The following is an 18,935-nucleotide window of genomic DNA, read 5'->3' on the forward strand; positions in this document are numbered from 1 at the left end:
CTAGGAGCTGTAAAGGGTGTTGGGCTTTAAGACACTTCTTGTTTCTTCCTCCCTTCTCCTGCAGCTACCTCTTTTCAGATGTTTTGGGATGAACAATAGCCTTCTTTTCCAGGTATACATCAGGAGCAGTGAGGTTGTGGGACACTCGCACCTGGGACTACACAGCCCCCATCCTGGAACCAATGCACGGTCCTGGTGATGCTGGCCCTCAGCCACATGTCTCCTTTGTGAGGATAAACAGCTCTCTGGCTGTAGCAGCTTACGAGGACGGTAAGTAACCACAACTCTCCTCCCTATTTAAAAAAAAAAAAAAAAGGCTTTACAAAAATGAAGCAGCTGCGCTCAGCTTTTTGTGTGTCTGTAATCCTGTATATACACACACACGCACACACTTGCTTTTATGTGAGAAAGTTGGCCAATAACCCTAAATGCATTAGGAGGCATTGGAACATAGCACCCATTAAAACTGATGTTTAATTCCTACTGGAACTGCTACACAAAGCTTGAGTGCCAGGCTGTAGTCCAGCCAAACTATCTTAAGCAAATAACTTGTTTTGCTATAAAAATATTAAATATTCTTCCACCAGCCTTCTCCTCTGTCCAAAACTCCCATGGGGTGCTGTGAGGCTTTGTTATGGGAATACTGGTAAACTTGCATGTCTGATTAATCTGCGTCCTCTCTTGCTCTTGGCATAGTGTATGGATGCACATTTTCTTAACTGAAGTATTGGTTTGCAACGGTGGGTTATTATGTACTTTAATACAGAGAAATAAAAACTGTGACCTAATATTTATGGAAACCATAATAAAATCCTGGTTATATGCATTGTTTTAAATATACTTAGATGTTTATATAATGGGCAACAAGAGCCAGAGACCAACTGTACATCTACTGGACGTGGGAACAGCAATTAAAAAAGTCAGGTTTGGACAGTGCTGGCCGATTGGGAACCTAGGCTGAGTTGCTCAGGCAGAACTCAACTCCTATCATCTTTCTTTAAAACGTATGATTTGACACTTGAAAACTTCTCCTCAGGTATGAATAAAGAGTATTTTTAAAGTTAGGGAGCTTTGTACACATACGGTCTTTGATCCTGGCATTTCTGCATGTGGAAACAAAACCGAAGATGGGTAATCCAAACAAAATCTCTAATCCATATATTTTATTTTAGAAGTAAATTAAATGCTTTATATGTGAAAACAACTGTTTTCCTAGCATGGCTCATGCTAGAACAGTTTTCTGTGGCTAAAAATTGTTGATGGGCAACATTTTCTGACAACAGCAAGTCTGGTATTACAGAATACTCATTAATATTATTTACTGGAGTCATAGGAAATTATAACACAGTGATAGTTTTAAGTGTTGGCTCTCTGTCCAGTGTGCCAAACAATGACTAGCAGAGGGTCTTTTGTTTGTTTTCTAGTCTCCCACTGACTAATCTAATAATTTGTCTAGGGTTTTTTTTTCTGTCATATTCCTTGTCGTCAGTCCTGTGTGTGCTGTGACTAAACTAGTTTGCATAAAGCTCGGCATCTTTTATTCTTTTGGGTAGAAATTTTAATGGGCTCTGTGATATGGCAGTTACTCTGATTTGAGAAGCCTGGTCAGAATAGATTAGTTTCTATGTGAATAGGGAATTAGAAAGACTGATTTTAGAAATGTTTACTAACTGGAATCTGAAAACGTGTATTTACAGTTTGGTGGAGAGAATTATTTTCAGCTTGGGGAGGATGACTTTGAAGATAACGTGTTTGATTGTTCTTTGTTGTACTTTTCCAGCTCCCTTTTCTCTTTGTTTGTAAGTTTGACTAACACAGAGAAACCATCTGCTAGTGTTGGAGGTGGTGCTGTCAGGCAAAGAGTCTAGACTTCTCTGTCGAATCCCTGGCTAGCAGACTCGTTCAGATAACATCAGTTTCTCCCAGTTCAACAGAGCTCACGCAGCGATGTCCTTGGCATCCGATCACAGGGAAGAACTAACAGGCAGATTCTGCTCACGCCGCGCCTGCCTTACAGCGCTGTTTTGCTGGTTCGGTAGTAGCAAACACTTCCCAAGGCATATGAAATACAGCAAGGAAAAAGATTTGTCTTACTGGGATGCCTGCATCCAAAGTGAATTGTAACTCCGTGATGACACTAAAGAAAAATTGGATTGTGACTTCTGGTGAATGTTTCCGACAGCATCAGCCTCTGAGAAACAAGCTGCAAGGAGAGGTAAATGAGAGAAAAATGTATGGGGAGAAAATGAAGTTCCCTCCGCCCATGCCAGTGCTCAGTGGGGGCACTGTATGTACACCTGGGGCAACGGGACTTGGCAACTTGATCCACAGTTGTGATTTTTGAATTCCAACCCACTGGCCTCATATTTCTTCTGCCTTGTTTCCTATTGTCAGCACTGGCAGTCCTCCAGTTTGATTTTACCACTAATTGTGTTGCACGTTACCGAATTGAAATGAATCAAATCAAAATGCTTTTCCTGGAGCATTAGATAAAGCAGGCGAGGGTTCTGGGTAATGAGCAGATGCTGCTAATGCAGGGACAGTAGAGGCCTTGCCAGGACTCCATCTGCTCCATGCTTGCCTGACTTTGGCTGTGAGCCACAGCTTTTGGGAAACAGCAGTCTACTTTAGCCATCACCCTCCACCCCCACCCTCCGGACTCTCATAGTTTGACTTGAAAACAATGTGCTGCAACAAGAGAACATACTTTTTTTTTTTTTTAAATGCTGTGCTTCATACTCCTGTAGGCATGGCGGGGAGATGCCACGCTGCCCCTGTTGATGGTAGTGCTTTGAGACCCGTTGGGAGGAGTTAGTGGTACTTCGCAAGTTGCAAAGTAGCAACATGGAGCAAAGGAAGGTGGTTTCTGCAGGGATCAGAAGTTCTCTTGCTTGTTGGCAGGCTCCAGGAAGGGAAATTTGGCAGCGCTACTTTCTGGGACTGGAAATCTGCTGTCTCGTCCATTCTGATGCCCTTAAAGCTGCTTGCGGGTGTTGTCCCTTCTATACCCTCTTTGCAAAGACAGAAGTGGAATAATGTGCGTGGAGTCTTCCCCTAAGCGCCAGGACATGCTGTAAGATAGCAAGAGCAGGGAAACAGGCTGGCTCGAATAAAGGAAAAAGTTTTTGAAGAAAGCCACATGTAGCCTGCGGTAGTATATTTATTCCCATCAGATACGTACAGGTGGCTGTGGGTGCAGAAACTCTTGGTTTGGGTAAATGGTGTGTGATTTCACATCACGGTCAGGGAAGTCTGGCCCTCAAGTCCCCAAGTTGGGAACGAAATACAGACTTTCTCGTCTGTGCCTTTTCTGACAGTACTGTACAGGGATGGTGTCACTTGGAAATCTCAGTAAGAAGAGTGGTGGAGATAAAACCTGACAACATTTGGTGGAAACTGATGTGGTAATGGTAACGTAAAGGCACGACTCTTATGACTGAGGTCTAGTCTCTCGCTGTTTAGTATGGTAAGTAGCTTGCTGTACCCGCTGAAAGTTGAGAAACAGCATTGCCGTGAAAATAACACGTAAAATTTTAGTTAATAAACACCAAGCATCTACTAGGGTCAAGTTGGCTGTGTGTTGGTGGTCCCTCCGACTAGAAATGTTTTTGGGAGAAACTCGAAATTCAAGATAAGGAGCTTTGAGACTTCAGCCTGGTGCTCATTTCCACCTGTGTGTTTTGTCAACTGTCTGTACTTCATAGGAGCATGATGTTATCTGAAAATTACAAGGAAATAAATTAATGTTCCCAGCTTAGAGGAAAAAATTACATGTAAGAAGTGTTTTCAAAAGGTGAAAAAGAATTTTGTTTAAATCAAGATAGGAAGTGGCAAGACTGTGACCCACAAACAGGAAAAGTGTCATGTAGTTGATGTGAATTAAGCAGCTTCTGGCCTTTCCATGCAACTGTGTTTAGAAGCTGAAGTGAACGAACACGAAGACCACGAGTATGTTCAGATTCCCTGCTCTAGCATACACAAAATTCTGTCTTTGCTTTTATTTTTTGCAGATAATGCACATGTAGATCGCTCTACATCTTTTCTAAAGCTGACAGCAACTGCTAGCCGTATCGTCTTCACGTGGAAGAGCTGATGTAATGGGTCATTAGGATCTGAGCATAGGATCTTCTGCACCAAAACACAGCCCTCCCTCCACTTAGCCCAGGGGTTTGCTGTTAGCAGGTAGCCCTAGCGGGCAGCTGTCCTCTGCTGCGGCTAGCTCTTAGAAAGAGCTGTGACATGCTGTATTACGCTGGCGAACACAGCCAGTAGAATATTTACAAATGTGATTGAACATTTTTTGCCTCTGTGTTAATGCTGCCTTTCCCTGTTACAGGATTAGAGTATTTTATATGAAAACAGGTAATTTTTTGTGTGTGTGGCGAAAGTGTTGCCTTTTATACCAGAGACGCCTATGTGAAAACAGATGTAAAACCAGCTGCTTTTGCAGGATGTCTCTTGTGCTTCAGCTGCGAGGAGGGGAATATACTAGAGACAGGCACTGTTAATGGAGAACAGCTTCCAGCCAGTCACCTTTGACATAGCAAGAGATGTGTTAAGACTGGCTGATGCTTACAAAAATTGGAGTACAGTCAGGATCAGCAGTGCACTGTGTAAGGCACAATAGACTCATAGTTAAATGTTTTCTCCAAATACCTTCCGATCTAGAGTGAATTGCAATAAATGGACCTTTCATCAGGCCACATTTCAACAATGTATTGGGTTAGAAGTTACAAACCTAAATTCTTTGTACAATCTGGGCCAAAGTGATAAACAAGAAGACTGGTACAGTGATTGTAATGTCAAGTGTCAGCAATTATACCATCTTCATCAGCTTCTTGCGCTTAACTCGTTTCCTTGAGCTAAGATCAAATGTAAGCAAGCTGTAAAGTCTAAATCAGTTTGAGGAGTTGTTATTAGAGTTCAATTGGAATAATCACAATTGTGGTGCAGATTTTAGCATGCTCTCAAAGTATTGCTTATAATTTTGATTTAATGACTTTTTAAGATTACAGTATTAAAAAAAAAAAAAAGACACTGTATGCTTGCAACCTTAACTTCACCTTAGCAAAGATATTGCTTTGGAAATGAAGTACTGGTCACTGCTGGAGGCAGGAAGATAGACTATGGAAAGTAGTGATCTCATCTGCACTGGTAAATCTTATGCCTAATTTTTTTTATGTTGCCATACTAATAACTTTAACTGTAATAGTGGCTTTTTTTGCTCTTACACAAACATGATTGACTGTTGCAAAGACTTGCATGCTAATAAATACCTTTTGCTGTTTCTGCAGTGAAATACAGAATACAGAATATTCTGCGTAGCACTTTTAGACCTAGTAATAGCTTTACCTATTGATAAATACAGTGGAGCGTTTGCTTTTTCTGTGTAAAACTTGACAATGTTTTTCTGCTGTCATGGATGAATGCATACACCTGTTTTGACAATAGTGCATTTCCACAGACGGTCCTTGCACGCTGTGATTGAAGCTTCTGACTTGGCAGCAAGTAACAGATATGATGTAGGATGTACATACAGAATCGTACACTCTTTTGGAGGAGGGGAGAAGCAAGGGGGACAAGCAATCCTTTTGCGAGCAAATAATTGTTCATCCTAATGAAAGAAAATAGTATTTCTCTTGCTCTTTACATTCCTTTTCAACTCTCCTTTTTACTCCTTATGTTGTGCTTCTTCATTAAACAGATGTTAACTTGTGACCTTACAAGTCACTTGTGTTTTTGATATTACCAGGGATGTTTTCACACTGTATTGTGCACCAGGTGTTGCACACACTGTATTTGCCTGATAAAATTTTTAGATATTTTGAACAGATTTTGCTATTGAACATCTGGTTAAAAAAAAAAAGTACCTGTCTCGGACTGATTGTACTATTGCATGAGCCATTTTCGCTGTTTTCTTTTTGTGATGTTTGAGATGCAATAATAATAGTGGCTTTGTTGCCTGAATTTGGAGAGCAGAACTCTGAATTCTGGGTCTCCCAATTTGCTCGCACTGTCAGAAGAGGGTTGTTTGACTTGAATATTTTTTTGTATTTTGCAGACTTTTCATACGTTAATACACTGTTTAAAAACAATGACATGCTCATCACAGAGATGTGTAAACAAAAGACTTCACTGAAAGCAAATCAGCTTCCTTTTCCCCTTCACAAAAGTGGTCTTTAATTGGGATAAATGTTCTGCAAAAAAAAGTTGAAAATACTCCTACCTGGAGGAGCTTGGCAGCAACACTCATCGTCTGATGAACAAGTCCAGTTCTAACATCCGTGATCTGGTATCACTACAGTCTTTTATCATTGATGTTTGTTTGCTTGCTTGCTTGTTTAGATCAGCTGTCCTGGAGATGAGACTTCACCCATTCCCTTTGTTTTAGTTTCGAGCCGAGGACTCGCTGTGACGGCACAAAAGTGCCGCTGCGAAGCCTTCGCGTGGGGCAGACCAGGCTGCAGAGGGAATTGTAGCCTGTGCTGTCCATTTGTATTTGTTAACTTGTTTTAAGCGTAAGTGTGTGTGATGCGAGCTAGCATTCTGTTTTTCAAAACCAGTTCAGCAGTTATTTACCTTTCAAGCAATTAACATAATTACCATTATGCTAAGAAGTAATTTTGGGAAGTTCTGCTCTGAGCCCTTATGACTCCATCGGGACAGTTTTAGTCGGGACTTATCTTTTTGATGGAAGCCTAATTGCAGTTTTGGCTTTGTGTAAACAAACAGAGGCAGCTAATTGTTTAGGCAAATAGCAGATTAATTTAAATATGCATCCCTAATAAAACAAAAATGGTCCCCATTATGGTACTCATTCCCATGGCGAGGAATATAAATATTCAGTGGGAGTGCCATTAGACAGGGATCTTTAGGATTATCTGCATTATTTCACATGGGTAGCACTTTCCAGATACCAAATAATCTTTACAAAAGCAAACATAAATCAATTTAAACTCATTTAGATACCATTTCACTATGTGCAGTTTCATTACCACACTCTTGCTTCACCTCCTTTGGGACATGGGAGGAGTGTTTGCAAACTGGCATTGGTGCCCGTCCACAGCTGTCTGTCAGAGCTTTTATGTCTCCTTTTGAAGGAATAGCTGCCATTAATCATTTCATCATTAATGGCCACGCTCAAGTAGAAGGACGGCTTCTCCAGCCCTGTCTATCACGTCTGAAGATTGCTTCTCCATTAATTCAGTGCAAAGGTGGCCCAGAAGTCTCCAATTCCGTCTGGCCCTTCTGTTCTGTAATACACTCCCGATTGTTTCAGGTTGCTCTTATTCAGATTATTGCTTTAATGTACCATGCTTTTAAATAGAGTGTCGGTGATCTATGCCGGGAAAAAATGCAATTGCAAATGTATTGTCTTTTGACTTGTACTCCTGTGTTCTTTGGGGTTTGTATTCTTCAGCTTTCTGAAAGCACTGAACTCTTTTGCATTTTCTGTTTTTCCAGAGCATCAGGATTAGGAGCCTTGCTGCTGGTTGTAAACTGTTAAGAATGGTATTAAAATCCCTGGCCTGATTGCTACGTGCAGAGCTTAAGATTCTTTTCTTTAAAACTTTTCTGTGTACAGCAGAGTGACTTAAATTTGAGTGTGGGTTCTTCCTCGCTGTTTTTAGTGGTAATTGAGGGCGAGTATATAGTAGAATAAAAATGTAGGTGTCTGTTTAAGTCTCGTCTTCTCCAAATGTGTAAAAGTGAGAGAATTCAAGCAGTCTTCCTCAAGGTAGATAACAATGTTATCTAAAAGTAAAAAAATTAGGAATTACTTAGCACGAGCCTCTAATGCCAGAGCCCATGATTTTGGAAAGTTTCCTCTGAACCGGTTGCGTGGTGCGATGCAGTGTCCTGAGTTCTGGTTTCCTGCCCTGTAGTCTCTTTTCTGTATGTTAACCTTTTCCAATAGAATGCTTATAAGCTTACATCTTAATGATCTTCTAAAGTTTTGTTAAGTTCTAAGGTAAAGCATAGTGTTTATTTTTTTCATGTACAGGAACCGTTAGTGTGTGGAGCCTGATGTTCGGGCGGGAGCCAATCCATCGTTACCAGCACAATCAGAGGATACAGGCTTTAGCTCTTGGTTCAGAGGGTGCAACGGTAGCGACGGCATCTGGCTTCGAGGTCAAAGTGGAAAGCCCTAATGACAGAGGATTCTGGCAAACTACAGAAACATTTGAAATCCAGAAATTGGTGAGTCTCCAGGCTACTCAGCTTCATTCCAGGAGCTCCTGATCCACTAATTATTTTTGGTATGGTTAAGAGGGATCTTATAAAAATCTTACAAGAGTGTTGCCTGAAGTAGATAACAGCATTATCAGCTAGGGGCTATGATTTTGAAGCAGGTTAATGGACGAGCCTTTCATCACTGAAGAGGGTGAAATGCTGGCTTAAGCTACAAGTGAAAATGAACAGAAGTCCATATGGTGCAGGAGGTTGGCTGTTTTTAATTATTTTTTTTTGTCAACATCAAACTAAGTTGGCTCATTTTGTAAATCAGTTTTCTCACGTAGAATTGGAGCTAAAACTCAAGGTCTCATTCCAGATCAACGCTATCTGATTAATTCTGAGGCAGGATATTGCAGCCGAGCTAATAGTATCACTTGTGAAGCTGTAACTAGTTGTGCAGCTTCTTTAGGTTGCACCTTCTGTCACTGAAGTTTTGAGACTATTTTAATTAAAAATCAAAAGCTGTCCCATTCTCTGAAGTTTTATTATGTCTCGGACTATCAACACTTTTTTTTGAAAGGGGAAGGAAGTGCGTAGGAATAAATTGAATCTTGCAGCTTCTCTCCTATTGCAAGAAGCTACTGCGCAGCTAATAGGTATGAAGTTGTGATTTAAACCACTCCTGACTAATCCCCTCTTTCAAAGCTAAGTCAGTCTTACAATACTTAAAATGTTTGGGGATTTTGTTTATTTTAAGAGGTTTCCCAATAAAAATGTTAAAACAACACCACCAGCTGCATTGTAGTTGGGTCCATTTTACTCTTGCATCTTGCTTGCTGTGAAATGTCAGTTTGCCACATGTGAAAGACACTCAGGACACCACACTCTCTTCTACGGTTGGGTTAGAAATCAACTGTGCTGTTAAGGAGTTTAAACCCTTCCCGTGGTGAGACTTTTCAGCAATGTCTTAACCATTTACTGAAACGGGAAGAGCAACGTCATTCTGGTCTTGTGACAGAAGATGGGGGAGCTGATCCTTGGGCTGTCCTAGAGTCATGTGATAACTTTTCGGTTGATTTAGGGTATATAGCCATGATTTCAGGGTAAGCATCAACTGTTCCCTGTTAGTTGTGTGAATGTGGTGCCTCTTCTGGAGCACTGTATTCACATTCTAGCCACGGTATTTGCTTTGTGTGCTTTAACCTTACGGCTTTCCGTCCTTCATCTGAACGAGTGTCGTGGTTTAACCCCAGCTGGCAACTAGCCCCCACCCAGCCGCTTGCTCACTCCCCACTCCCCCATGGTGGGATGGGGGAGAGAATCGGAAGAGTAAAAGTGAGAAAACCCATGGGTTGAGATAAGAACAGTTTAATAATTGAAATAAAATAGTAATAATAATAATAAAATAATATACAAAGCAAGTGATGCACGATGCAATTGCTCACCGTGCACTGACCGATGCCCAGCCAGGCCCCGAGCAGCGGCCCCCCCGGCCAGCTTTCCCCCAGTTTCTGTACTGGGCATGACGTCCCATGGTATGGAATGTCCCTCTGGCCAGTTGGGGTCAGCTGTCCTGGCTGTGCCCCCTCCCAGCTTCTTGTGCACTTCCAGCCTGCTCAGTCGGTAGAGCATGGGAAGCTGAAAAGTCCTTGACTAGTGTAAGCACTGCCCAGCAACAACTAAACCATCGGTGTGTTATCAACATTATTCTCATACTAAACCCAAACCACAGCACTGTACCAGCTGCTAGGAAGAAAATTAACTCTATCCCTGCTGAAACGAGGACGAGTCCATTAAGTCTTCCTCCTTTCTTTGATGTGACGTTTTGGTATGTTCTGTTGTATTGTGTTCTGATTAGTTTTTTAAATGGGCTCATTCTAAAGACTGTGAGCTAGATTTCATCATAGGAGCTAAACTTGTAAAAGTTCAGAAATAAAATTGATACTTTGTCTGAAATTAATCCATAATTGGGATGATTCAAGATAGCCGATAACGACACGTCAGTAGTTTGTTCAGTTTAGCATGTGGCAGTAGTGATCTAAAAGAATTTGTGGCTGTAATAAAAATTAAAAGTCTGCTCTTTTTAGGTCAACTTCCTTAATCTGGTTCCAGATGTTACGGGGAGTCCAGTCACAGTAGCAGCTGCAGAAGACATTGTCTATCTCCTGAAAGCAGAAGATCCTGGCAAAATCCTCCATTCTGTCTATGGTCAGCCTGTCACATGTCTGGATGTGTCTGCTCATGAAGCAGCCTTTGGGGTCAAAACCTTTGGCTGGTTATTGAATGAGCCCAACCAGGTATTTAATTGGCTTTTTTTATTTGTAAGATTTTTATACCTTCATAATTAACAAAGGAAAAAAGAGTTCATGCTACTGACTGTTTCCTTCCCTGCTATTCAGCTTTTGACAATAGAGGGAAGACATTTTTTTAAGGCAAAAATCTGATGCTTCTATTAGTTTTCTTCCAGTGGGCTGAAGTAAGGGATTATTGTTCAGCCAACTGGGTTCACTGTAAAGACTTTGCGATCTCCGCTCCTCAGCGAGTCCCAGCTTATTCAGCTGTATGCTGCGTCAGTGGTCCTCTAGGGGGAACTAGTCTCAAAAAAAAAAAAAAAAAACCAACCCCAAAAAACTAAAAACCCCAGTAGTCAACCTCACCCCAAAAAGCCAAAACATCCCTCAGCCTTTCTGATGAGGGCGTCCTGAGCAGCGTGTCAAGGCCTGTACATGCAAATGTGCAGTCTTAGGAGGATGCTTCTTTCTTTTTTTTTTTGTGCACTTGAGTGTTTGAACTAAGTTACTTCCAATTTGGTGAGAATGGTGTGACTGTTGTATTAAAGGAAGCTAAATGCTAATCGTAGGTTTGAAGCCCCCTGTGACAGAGTCTACTGCTTTTATCAGCACATCTTAGCAGTGGCAGGGTAGATCAAAACCAGACTGTTTTTGTAACCGTGCTGAAGACTCGTGGCTGAGGCATGCTTCTAATGCAGCTATTCTCAAACTTGTCTGCTTGCAGGAGGGGCTCTCTTGGGCTTGCAGACCCAAATAGGTAGCATAAATAATTGTATTTTGCGGGGCTCGGAATCCTACCTGAATTCCCAGGTAGCTGGTGGCAGCAGCCTGTTCCTGGACACGGCCCCACTCCAGGGCAGGGACCAGGCTGCGGAAAGACCTGTTTGCAGATGCCTTGAGAAGAGTTTCTGTCCCTTTCCTGCATCTTGCCTGACTTTCCCATTCCCTAATTTCATTCCATTTTTTTGTGGTTATACTTAAGGCATGTGATGGGCTATCAGCAAAGAGGGAAGGAGAGTGCTTCAGGCAGGTGGAGAAAGAAGCAGGAGGTGAGCAACCAGATGAAAGGAGCTGTGCTCTGTGGTGTACAAATGCAGCGTTTTCTTTGGCAAGCGACTAGAACAGGAAAGCTTTATTTAGGACTACCTCTGTGTTAGGAATAAATGTGTCCAGCTGCATCTAATTTCCCCTTAAAATTCACGTTCACTAGGGAAATGCTGAGGCCACCATAAATACCTCTAGGGTTGAGAGATGCTGCGAGGCCATGCTGTCTTTATTAATTCCTTTGCTGTCCTAATCCAATTCTTTTCCCTACAGAGGTGGGAGGTTAGAAGGTAAAATTGCCTCATTCGGGGGCATTACATCGGTGATCACCTTTGTGCCTCGTAAAGGAACAGAGAAATCTACTTAGGCCCCCGAGTGTCACTCTGTAAAGCTGGACATATTTCCTAATTTAGTTCTGAAGTATTTGGCATTTGATGGCAGATTGTATTAAGCAGCGCATCAGTGCGCATCCTAATCAGGGAGATGGGACTGAAGTCGTCCAGACGGCTGGGGTGTGTTTGACAAGGACGCTCGCTTGGCATTGCCGCACCAGCTGACATCACGCCGGAAATTAATTACTAATGTCTATTATGATAATTATTCGCCTCACGCAGACGTGAAGGGACTTCGCATTGGCTGATTACACTGGTCACAAGTTGACAATCTGTCTTTAGGAGAGCTTTCGGTCTCGGAAACATAATGATGAAGAATTCCAGCCCCGTTTGCTGCTGGCTGTGTTGCTGTAGTGGGAGAGCTGTGTACCTTCTCGGTTTGGGGATTTCTTTGTTTTTCCTGAGGGATATTTTTTTTCTTTAATGTAAGCTCACAATCCTAACGCTACTGCCTAGTAACCTGCTTTCTGATGAAAATATAGTTAGGGAAACCATCTTTTTTTCCCTCTCTCTTTTTTTAATCTTTGTCTAATTTTAACCAAATTTGACAGCAGAGTAGAGATCTGAGGCATAAATTTTGTAGGAACTTTTATGTCGGAGAGGAGAAAAACATCAAATCTGTGGCATAGACTTGCCTACTGTTAGGTGACAGACATCCGTGCAAGGGAGAGGGGAGAATATAAATGCTTCATCTGTGAGAAGTTCAACTTTCACTTCATTAAGCATCAGACAACCCAAGTATGATGCTCTTTCTTGAAAGTTCGTCTGTTTAGTGCTCCTGGAGCTCTTTGTTTTATGTTAAGCTAAGAGAAGTTTCTTTAGTAAGGGTTATTTCAGCTGTATTAACTCAGCATGGAATGTACTATTTTCCTTAAATTTCAAATCCTTGAGATCTGTGTTCCCATCTAGGCTCGTACATGGCTAATAATATAGACCAGATAATGAACCACAGAGAAAACCCTAACCCTTTTAAACTCAAGTGGTGCTCATGACATCCAGTGGACAAGACTTGAAGGATGGTGTCTAGCAAATAACATGTTACCTTGTGTCATGCAGTTTGGAGACCCGTGATCTCGACACTGCAGCAGCATCACAAAGTCTTGGCATTCACATGTTTGAATTTTGGATTTGAGCACTGTACGTAAAATTAAATCCACAGATTTAAACTACAGCTGGCTTTGGGCCTCTTCATGTCAGGATATAAACCTCTTAAACAGGTAGCACTATAACTGCCAGGATTAACATCATCTGATATCTGATGCAATTACCTCACTGATTGTAGGATCTGACTGAAGCTTTTCTCATAGTTGGTATATTTATAAGCTTCCCTCAATGGACCGTCTGCTGTCAAGTGAGTCTGGTCTCCTACTGTAGCTTCAGGTGAGCGCTCTCCTGCTTGTGGATTATTTCTATGAAATTTATAGGTGCTTTATTCTCTTGGGGGGGGGGGACACACACTACTGTAGCTTCAGGTGAGCGCTCTCCTGCTTGTGGATTATTTCTATGAAATTTATAGGTGCTTTATTCTCTTGGGGGGGGGGACACACACACCCAACTTTCTCCTGTATTTAAAATTTAGTTGAATTTTTTTAACATATTCAACAGTTCTTGGCGATAGAAGATAATCAACGTGGGAGGATTTGGGGGGGTTTTCCACCAAAGAAACTTCATATAGCATGCAAGAGAATTTTCTTTTAAACTCAGGCAGCTGAAGAACTCTTCTTATGTTACATGCATTGTAAGGCGCAGTTCAGAGTATGTCTGTGGTTTTGGTTGCTTTGTGCACGAACTTGAACCTTATTTCAGAACAGGTAGATGAGGAAGAGAGGAGTGACGGGAGGACAGTAATGATATAGCCTCCAACTTAGAAACAGAAGGCTAGATATGTTGAGACAGATGTCTTGGGAGTTGTCTGTTATGCTGTCACGATTTCATCTGTTTTGAGCTAGTGATTGGCTTGTACTTGATGAATGGCGTTCAACGTCACCTGACTCTTCTCATCAGCGATTGAAATACTGCCTAGTTTTGCTCCTGTATTTAATGTTTCCACAGAGTTCTTCAACTGCTTGCTAATGTGGGTGTATCCAGTACAATTAACCACTTGAAATGGATGTTAGGAACTAATAGTAAGTGAAAAACAAATTTTAAATAACCCTTTAGATTGAATTTCATACTCTGCAGTCTCTCTTGGATGATGTATTTAGGTCATAGCTGCTTTGTATAAGCCGTTACGTCTTTCTTGCGCCTTGTTTTAACTAAAATGCTCCTCTGTTAACTGGTAAGCTTGCATTGTCTTTTCTGGTGTCGTAATGTCTCCAGTTCTCGTGGAGTTCCAAAGACTTCAAATTTTTTTTATCTTGATTTTTCGTGTTTAAAAAATGTGGGCTTTTTTCAGTTTCGTTAACCACCGCGGCCCTTGTTAAATAGTCCAGTTTTCAATAAATTGATCTTTATGAACTCTTGTTTTCATACCAGTAGAAGGGCAGGTCTTACTGGTGACTGAATTTGAACGTATGGGACTTGCCCAAACGTTTCTCTTTGGGGAGCTGTAGGACTGTAGAGCGTTAGCAGATCTTTGAAGGTGAAAGGTGTTTTAAATACCTTTTTCTCTATAAACTCTTTAGTACAATGTAGGAGAGACAGAACTCTTTCTGAGGATCTGAACTGTGTAACTTTTTATAAGTCACGCACTGCAAGAAATACAGTCCAGCAGAGAGACCAGAAGTTTTCCTTGCCTAAATTTTGCACGATGTATCGATTAACCCCTCTCTTGCTGAAAAGTAACAATAATCTATCTTGTTTTTTCTGTATTTGTAAATTACCAGAAATAGTTTTGCAAGTTAAAAAAAAAAAAGAGAGAAAAATCCCTTTTGTATTGGCTAATGTTAATGACATTCTGCTTTTTTTTCCCTATTTGTTCGTTAACGTGAATACCTCAAAATTGGCACAGCTGCTTAGGTAAACGACTCAAGTTTGGAAAATATAGCTGCTAGGATGTGCCGTGTGTATTCAAGGTGATAATCTATGAAACCAAGAGAATTCTTCCAGTTTTTAAGAACTACCTTGCCTTCCTTTTCCCCGTCCTATCCTTAGGTTAGGGAAAATGTGTTTCTGGGCTAGGGCTTGTTTTTCAGTGAGTGGGTGGTTCGGTGGGTAAACATAATATCCTTTCATCTCTGGGTACCTGAACTCCTACATCAGTACTCAGCCACAAGTCAAATGAGGCTGGTGACCTCATTCCAGGTCCTAGCAGACATCTGTCCACATCACAAGCCCATCAAGGCTGGCAGAGTCCCGGCTGCTGGCAGCCCGGGCTCGGGTAGTGTCCAGTGCTGGAACAGCAAGGGTTGCAGGTGCGTTGGCAGAATCGTGCTGCCTGCCTGCACAATGCTTGGCTCTACTTCTTGCTACCAGCTTGGAGTCTTACTTTTTAACTCCAGTCAGATGAAAACTTAAAAGGGAAAAAACAAACTATGCTTGTCTTTAGCTTCATGTGTAACTTTTACCACAGGTGTAGATATTTGGAGGACCGGGTAGTGGTATGGCTGGCTTTTTTTGCCGCTGGATTTGATGCAAGCTGCTTAGACGATTGTTTTTGCAGTCCTCTGTGTGGGTCTTTAAGCATTGCTTGAGGCTGCTTGGTGCAGCTCAGCGCATGCGAAATAAGAGTTCTCGTTTGCCAGCGTAAAGTCACCTTTAGGATGGCATGAAAGTCAATTTTCCACATGCTCGGAGAAACAGTTGTGTTACCAGCTTTACACAATGACTTATATCTGGCAAGAGCTTGCAAAATAGTCTCTCTGGCTGATTGTCAAAAATTACATCATATTGGAGTAAACTGCTTTTAAATCAAACATCCATTATTCATGTATATTAACTGCTTTTTAAATTTTTTTTTTTACTGGCTGTTTTGCGTATGATTTACTCTTTTTCTTTCTCTCTGATTGTCTGTCTATCTCCCTCAGCTGCTCCTTTTAAATCTTAGCTCATCTTTAAATTTATGGAGCCAGAACACTTATCTCTGTGTACAAGTATCAATATGCTGACCTTGCATTTGTTAATAGTCAAATTTTTTTGTTGTTGTTGCAGTGTTATGTGCCATATTTACAGTAGGCAATTCAATACATTTGCACGGGGAAACTGTGCCCCTGAGGCTTGTAAACTTTGAAAATATTCTTTTTCCACATCCCTTTAGAAATAAAATTCAAACTTGCAGCAGTGTGTACCATATGTTGTACTTAATTTGATGACTTCTGCCGCAAATGCATATGAAATAGCCTTATCGCTTCTGTAGATACCCTTTGAATTGTATGGGTTTGACCTGAGCAAAACCCAGATCCCTTTTTATTCATGGTGGACTTGAAATTTCACAAGCTTTTCTTTTGTTGGCAATATTTGTGTGTATTCAGGCAACATTTTTTCCGGTTGGCAGAGGGATGGGCAGAAGGAAAGGGGGAGAAACATAATTTGAAAATAAATGCAAATTCTGTTCTCAATCTTGCTGCTTGTCCCTCTGCCTCTTTGAGCAACTCCGGTTGTTTTTATTTTGATCCTCTGTCTCTAAAATGACAGTTAGAAACCTCTATCCTAGACGGTTCTTTCTGAGAAAGTGGTTCTTTAATGCATCCTGTGTGTTATTCGGTAAGGAAAAGGATGTAGGTTTTGAGTGTGGTTTTACAGTATACTTTTTGCTAATATTCATGATACTCCGTTCAATACCTCATCTAAATAAGAACTAAATATACTGTATGTACAGAGTGCTTCGCCCAATTCTGAGAGCTCAGTTTTTACTGGCCGCGCGATGTGGTAACTTTTGACAAGAAGCAGAAATGCGATTGCAGAGGGGAAACTAGCTATTTCACAAAGCAGTTGTCTGCTGGCTTTCAGCCAGGACAGTGGGTTGAACACCCCTGCTCTTGTTGAAAGTACCACAGGCTCTTTGATAACAAGTGCTTGGGGATTTGTTGTTTTAATGTTCCATCCAAAAAAGACATCTCCAACAACACAGGATCCCAAAACACCTGCTGGGGTATTGGACATGCATGGAAGAGTTCCATCAACAGCATTTCCTTCAGTTCCTTGGTTTTTCTTGGAAGTATCTCAACCAGAGTACATCGACCACGCTTGACCTCACTTAGCTGCAAGATGTAACAAAGCTCACAGCTTAGCTATTCTGGCTACAGAGACTTTGATTCTTTGTGAATTAATTTAGTCTTCTTTCTTGAGTTCTTGGACGGCATTTAAAGAGAGTTCCCCGTACCCACTGCTCTGCAGTTTTGTGAAGTACAGTAACTTTTCCTTTTTTCCTCTGCCTGGTCTCATGAATTTGCCAGCTTCTCGGCGCATCTATCTGAGAACAGTGGCCACAGGTTGAGACTTGCCCAACTCACACAGTAAAGAGGGAAATTAGTCTAATGCACTGCCTTAACAAAAGAGAGAGTATGAGCATGAATAATTAATACCACTAGTCTGTGGCAATCGGATAAAATGAAGTCCCATTTGCTCAGCCTTATTAAAAGAGAGAGAGAGAGAGGGAGAGATGGTAAAGGTCGTTAAGGGACTTGTAACATGGAAAGAATCGCCTCTGAGATGGATAATGTGTTTTCTAATCTCTGTGGTCTTTAACTAAACATAATGGTAAAGGTACTCTGGCTATTTCTGGCTTTTTGAATTATTAAGCATTCTGGGAGATTGCTTGGCTCTTATCCAATAACTTAGACTTTTTCATTTGAACAATGTTAATAGGTAACACTTTTTATTTTGTGCGTTAGATCCTGATACATCTGCACAGGGTATTTAATGCTTTTCCTCCCTTGTGTCCCCCAAGTCCCACTGCGGGGAAGGGATGCTCGTTAGTGTGTTATCCCAGGGTACTTCATTTCACACCCAAATGCTCTTGGTTCACTTACCTTCAGTTCGGTACCTATTAGGTCACTGGTCTTGGGTGTCCATTATAGGATTATAAATATCTTTAAAAGGGTAATCCCTTTGCAGTGTGCATTATAGGATTATAAACCTCCTAAAGATCTTATGCTTTATCTGCCCTTTAACATACAGACCCTTATTTCAAGTCCCTATTGACCAGGTATTTTCATTCTTTCTCCTTGGCCTTTGTAAAGAAAATCCTTGTTGCCTTGGGATATTATAGGAGAGCTCATCAGAAGTGTTCTAGCAACTTCAAAATTGTCATCGGTATGCTTTTAAACCCCCTGTCTTCAAGAAATTATTATTCAGACTTAAAAAAGCATTCTGAGTTCTTTTTGTTTCTTTACCTATCAGTTTGTCAGGATAAGGTTTTGAACTTCATTTGCAGACCATGAAATTGCTCAAGACAGAAGTTGAATTTAAAGATAGGTAAAACCTGGATACTGAAAATCACAAAGAGAATCTTTCTTCCAGTGATAGGGCTAATTGGCTAGAAATGCTCATGTGCATTATAAAATTTAAAAAAAACAAACAACCCAACAATCTTTAAAAGAATTGAGACTGATGTGAGAAGAGAAGGAATTGGAGGGGCTAGGAGAAGATGATAAGGCAAAAGCTTTTCTTCCAGTTTTGTGGATCTGAACCTTTATTTTTGTACAGATTCCGTATTACACTTCAAATTGGTGGCCGTCTACAAGTTATGTGAGGAGAAATAAATAATTTTTTGGCTGGTGCTGCCTACGTATGAGGATTGCCACAGCTCTAAAATTAGACTGCAAGTAGGAGAATATGTAGTATTTGCTCCAATGTAAAACAGGGGAATCTTTAAGTGCTATGTGGAAGCAATTTTTCATTATAGTCTTTCATAGCCATAACTGAATTTTCAAGTATGTATCATATGTTTATAGGATAGATGGGAGCTATGGTCATTGAGATAAATTAATAGTTTATGGATGTTCGCTTTAAGTGTTAGCCCCAGGGGACTTTTGAGAAAGCAGCATTTGGCCCTCTCCTCTCCAGAGTTTTAACGTACAGCTGGGAAGGGCTGGTTCAGAGGCTCAACTGGGAGCTGGAATACGTTGCTGTTGACCCGATCGTTTATTGT

General features: G+C 41.1%; 1 protein-coding gene across 1 annotated transcript in view; it reads left to right on the plus strand.

Moving 5' to 3' along the window:
• The window catches only part of FBXW8 (F-box and WD repeat domain containing 8), a 55,961-nt gene that overhangs the window by 26,605 nt on the left and 10,421 nt on the right, over positions 1 to 18,935 (plus strand). The window contains exons 6-8 of the mRNA XM_019470684.1: positions 113 to 270; positions 8,006 to 8,202; positions 10,266 to 10,475. Of these exons, the coding sequence (XP_019326229.1) occupies positions 113 to 270; positions 8,006 to 8,202; positions 10,266 to 10,475 (565 nt within the window). The remainder of the gene's footprint in view (positions 1 to 112; positions 271 to 8,005; positions 8,203 to 10,265; positions 10,476 to 18,935) is intronic.

The sequence above is a fragment of the Aptenodytes forsteri genome, unplaced genomic scaffold, assembly GCF_000699145.1.
Source record: "Aptenodytes forsteri isolate BGI_AS27 unplaced genomic scaffold, ASM69914v1 Scaffold415, whole genome shotgun sequence".
Lineage (NCBI taxonomy): Eukaryota > Metazoa > Chordata > Aves > Sphenisciformes > Spheniscidae > Aptenodytes > Aptenodytes forsteri.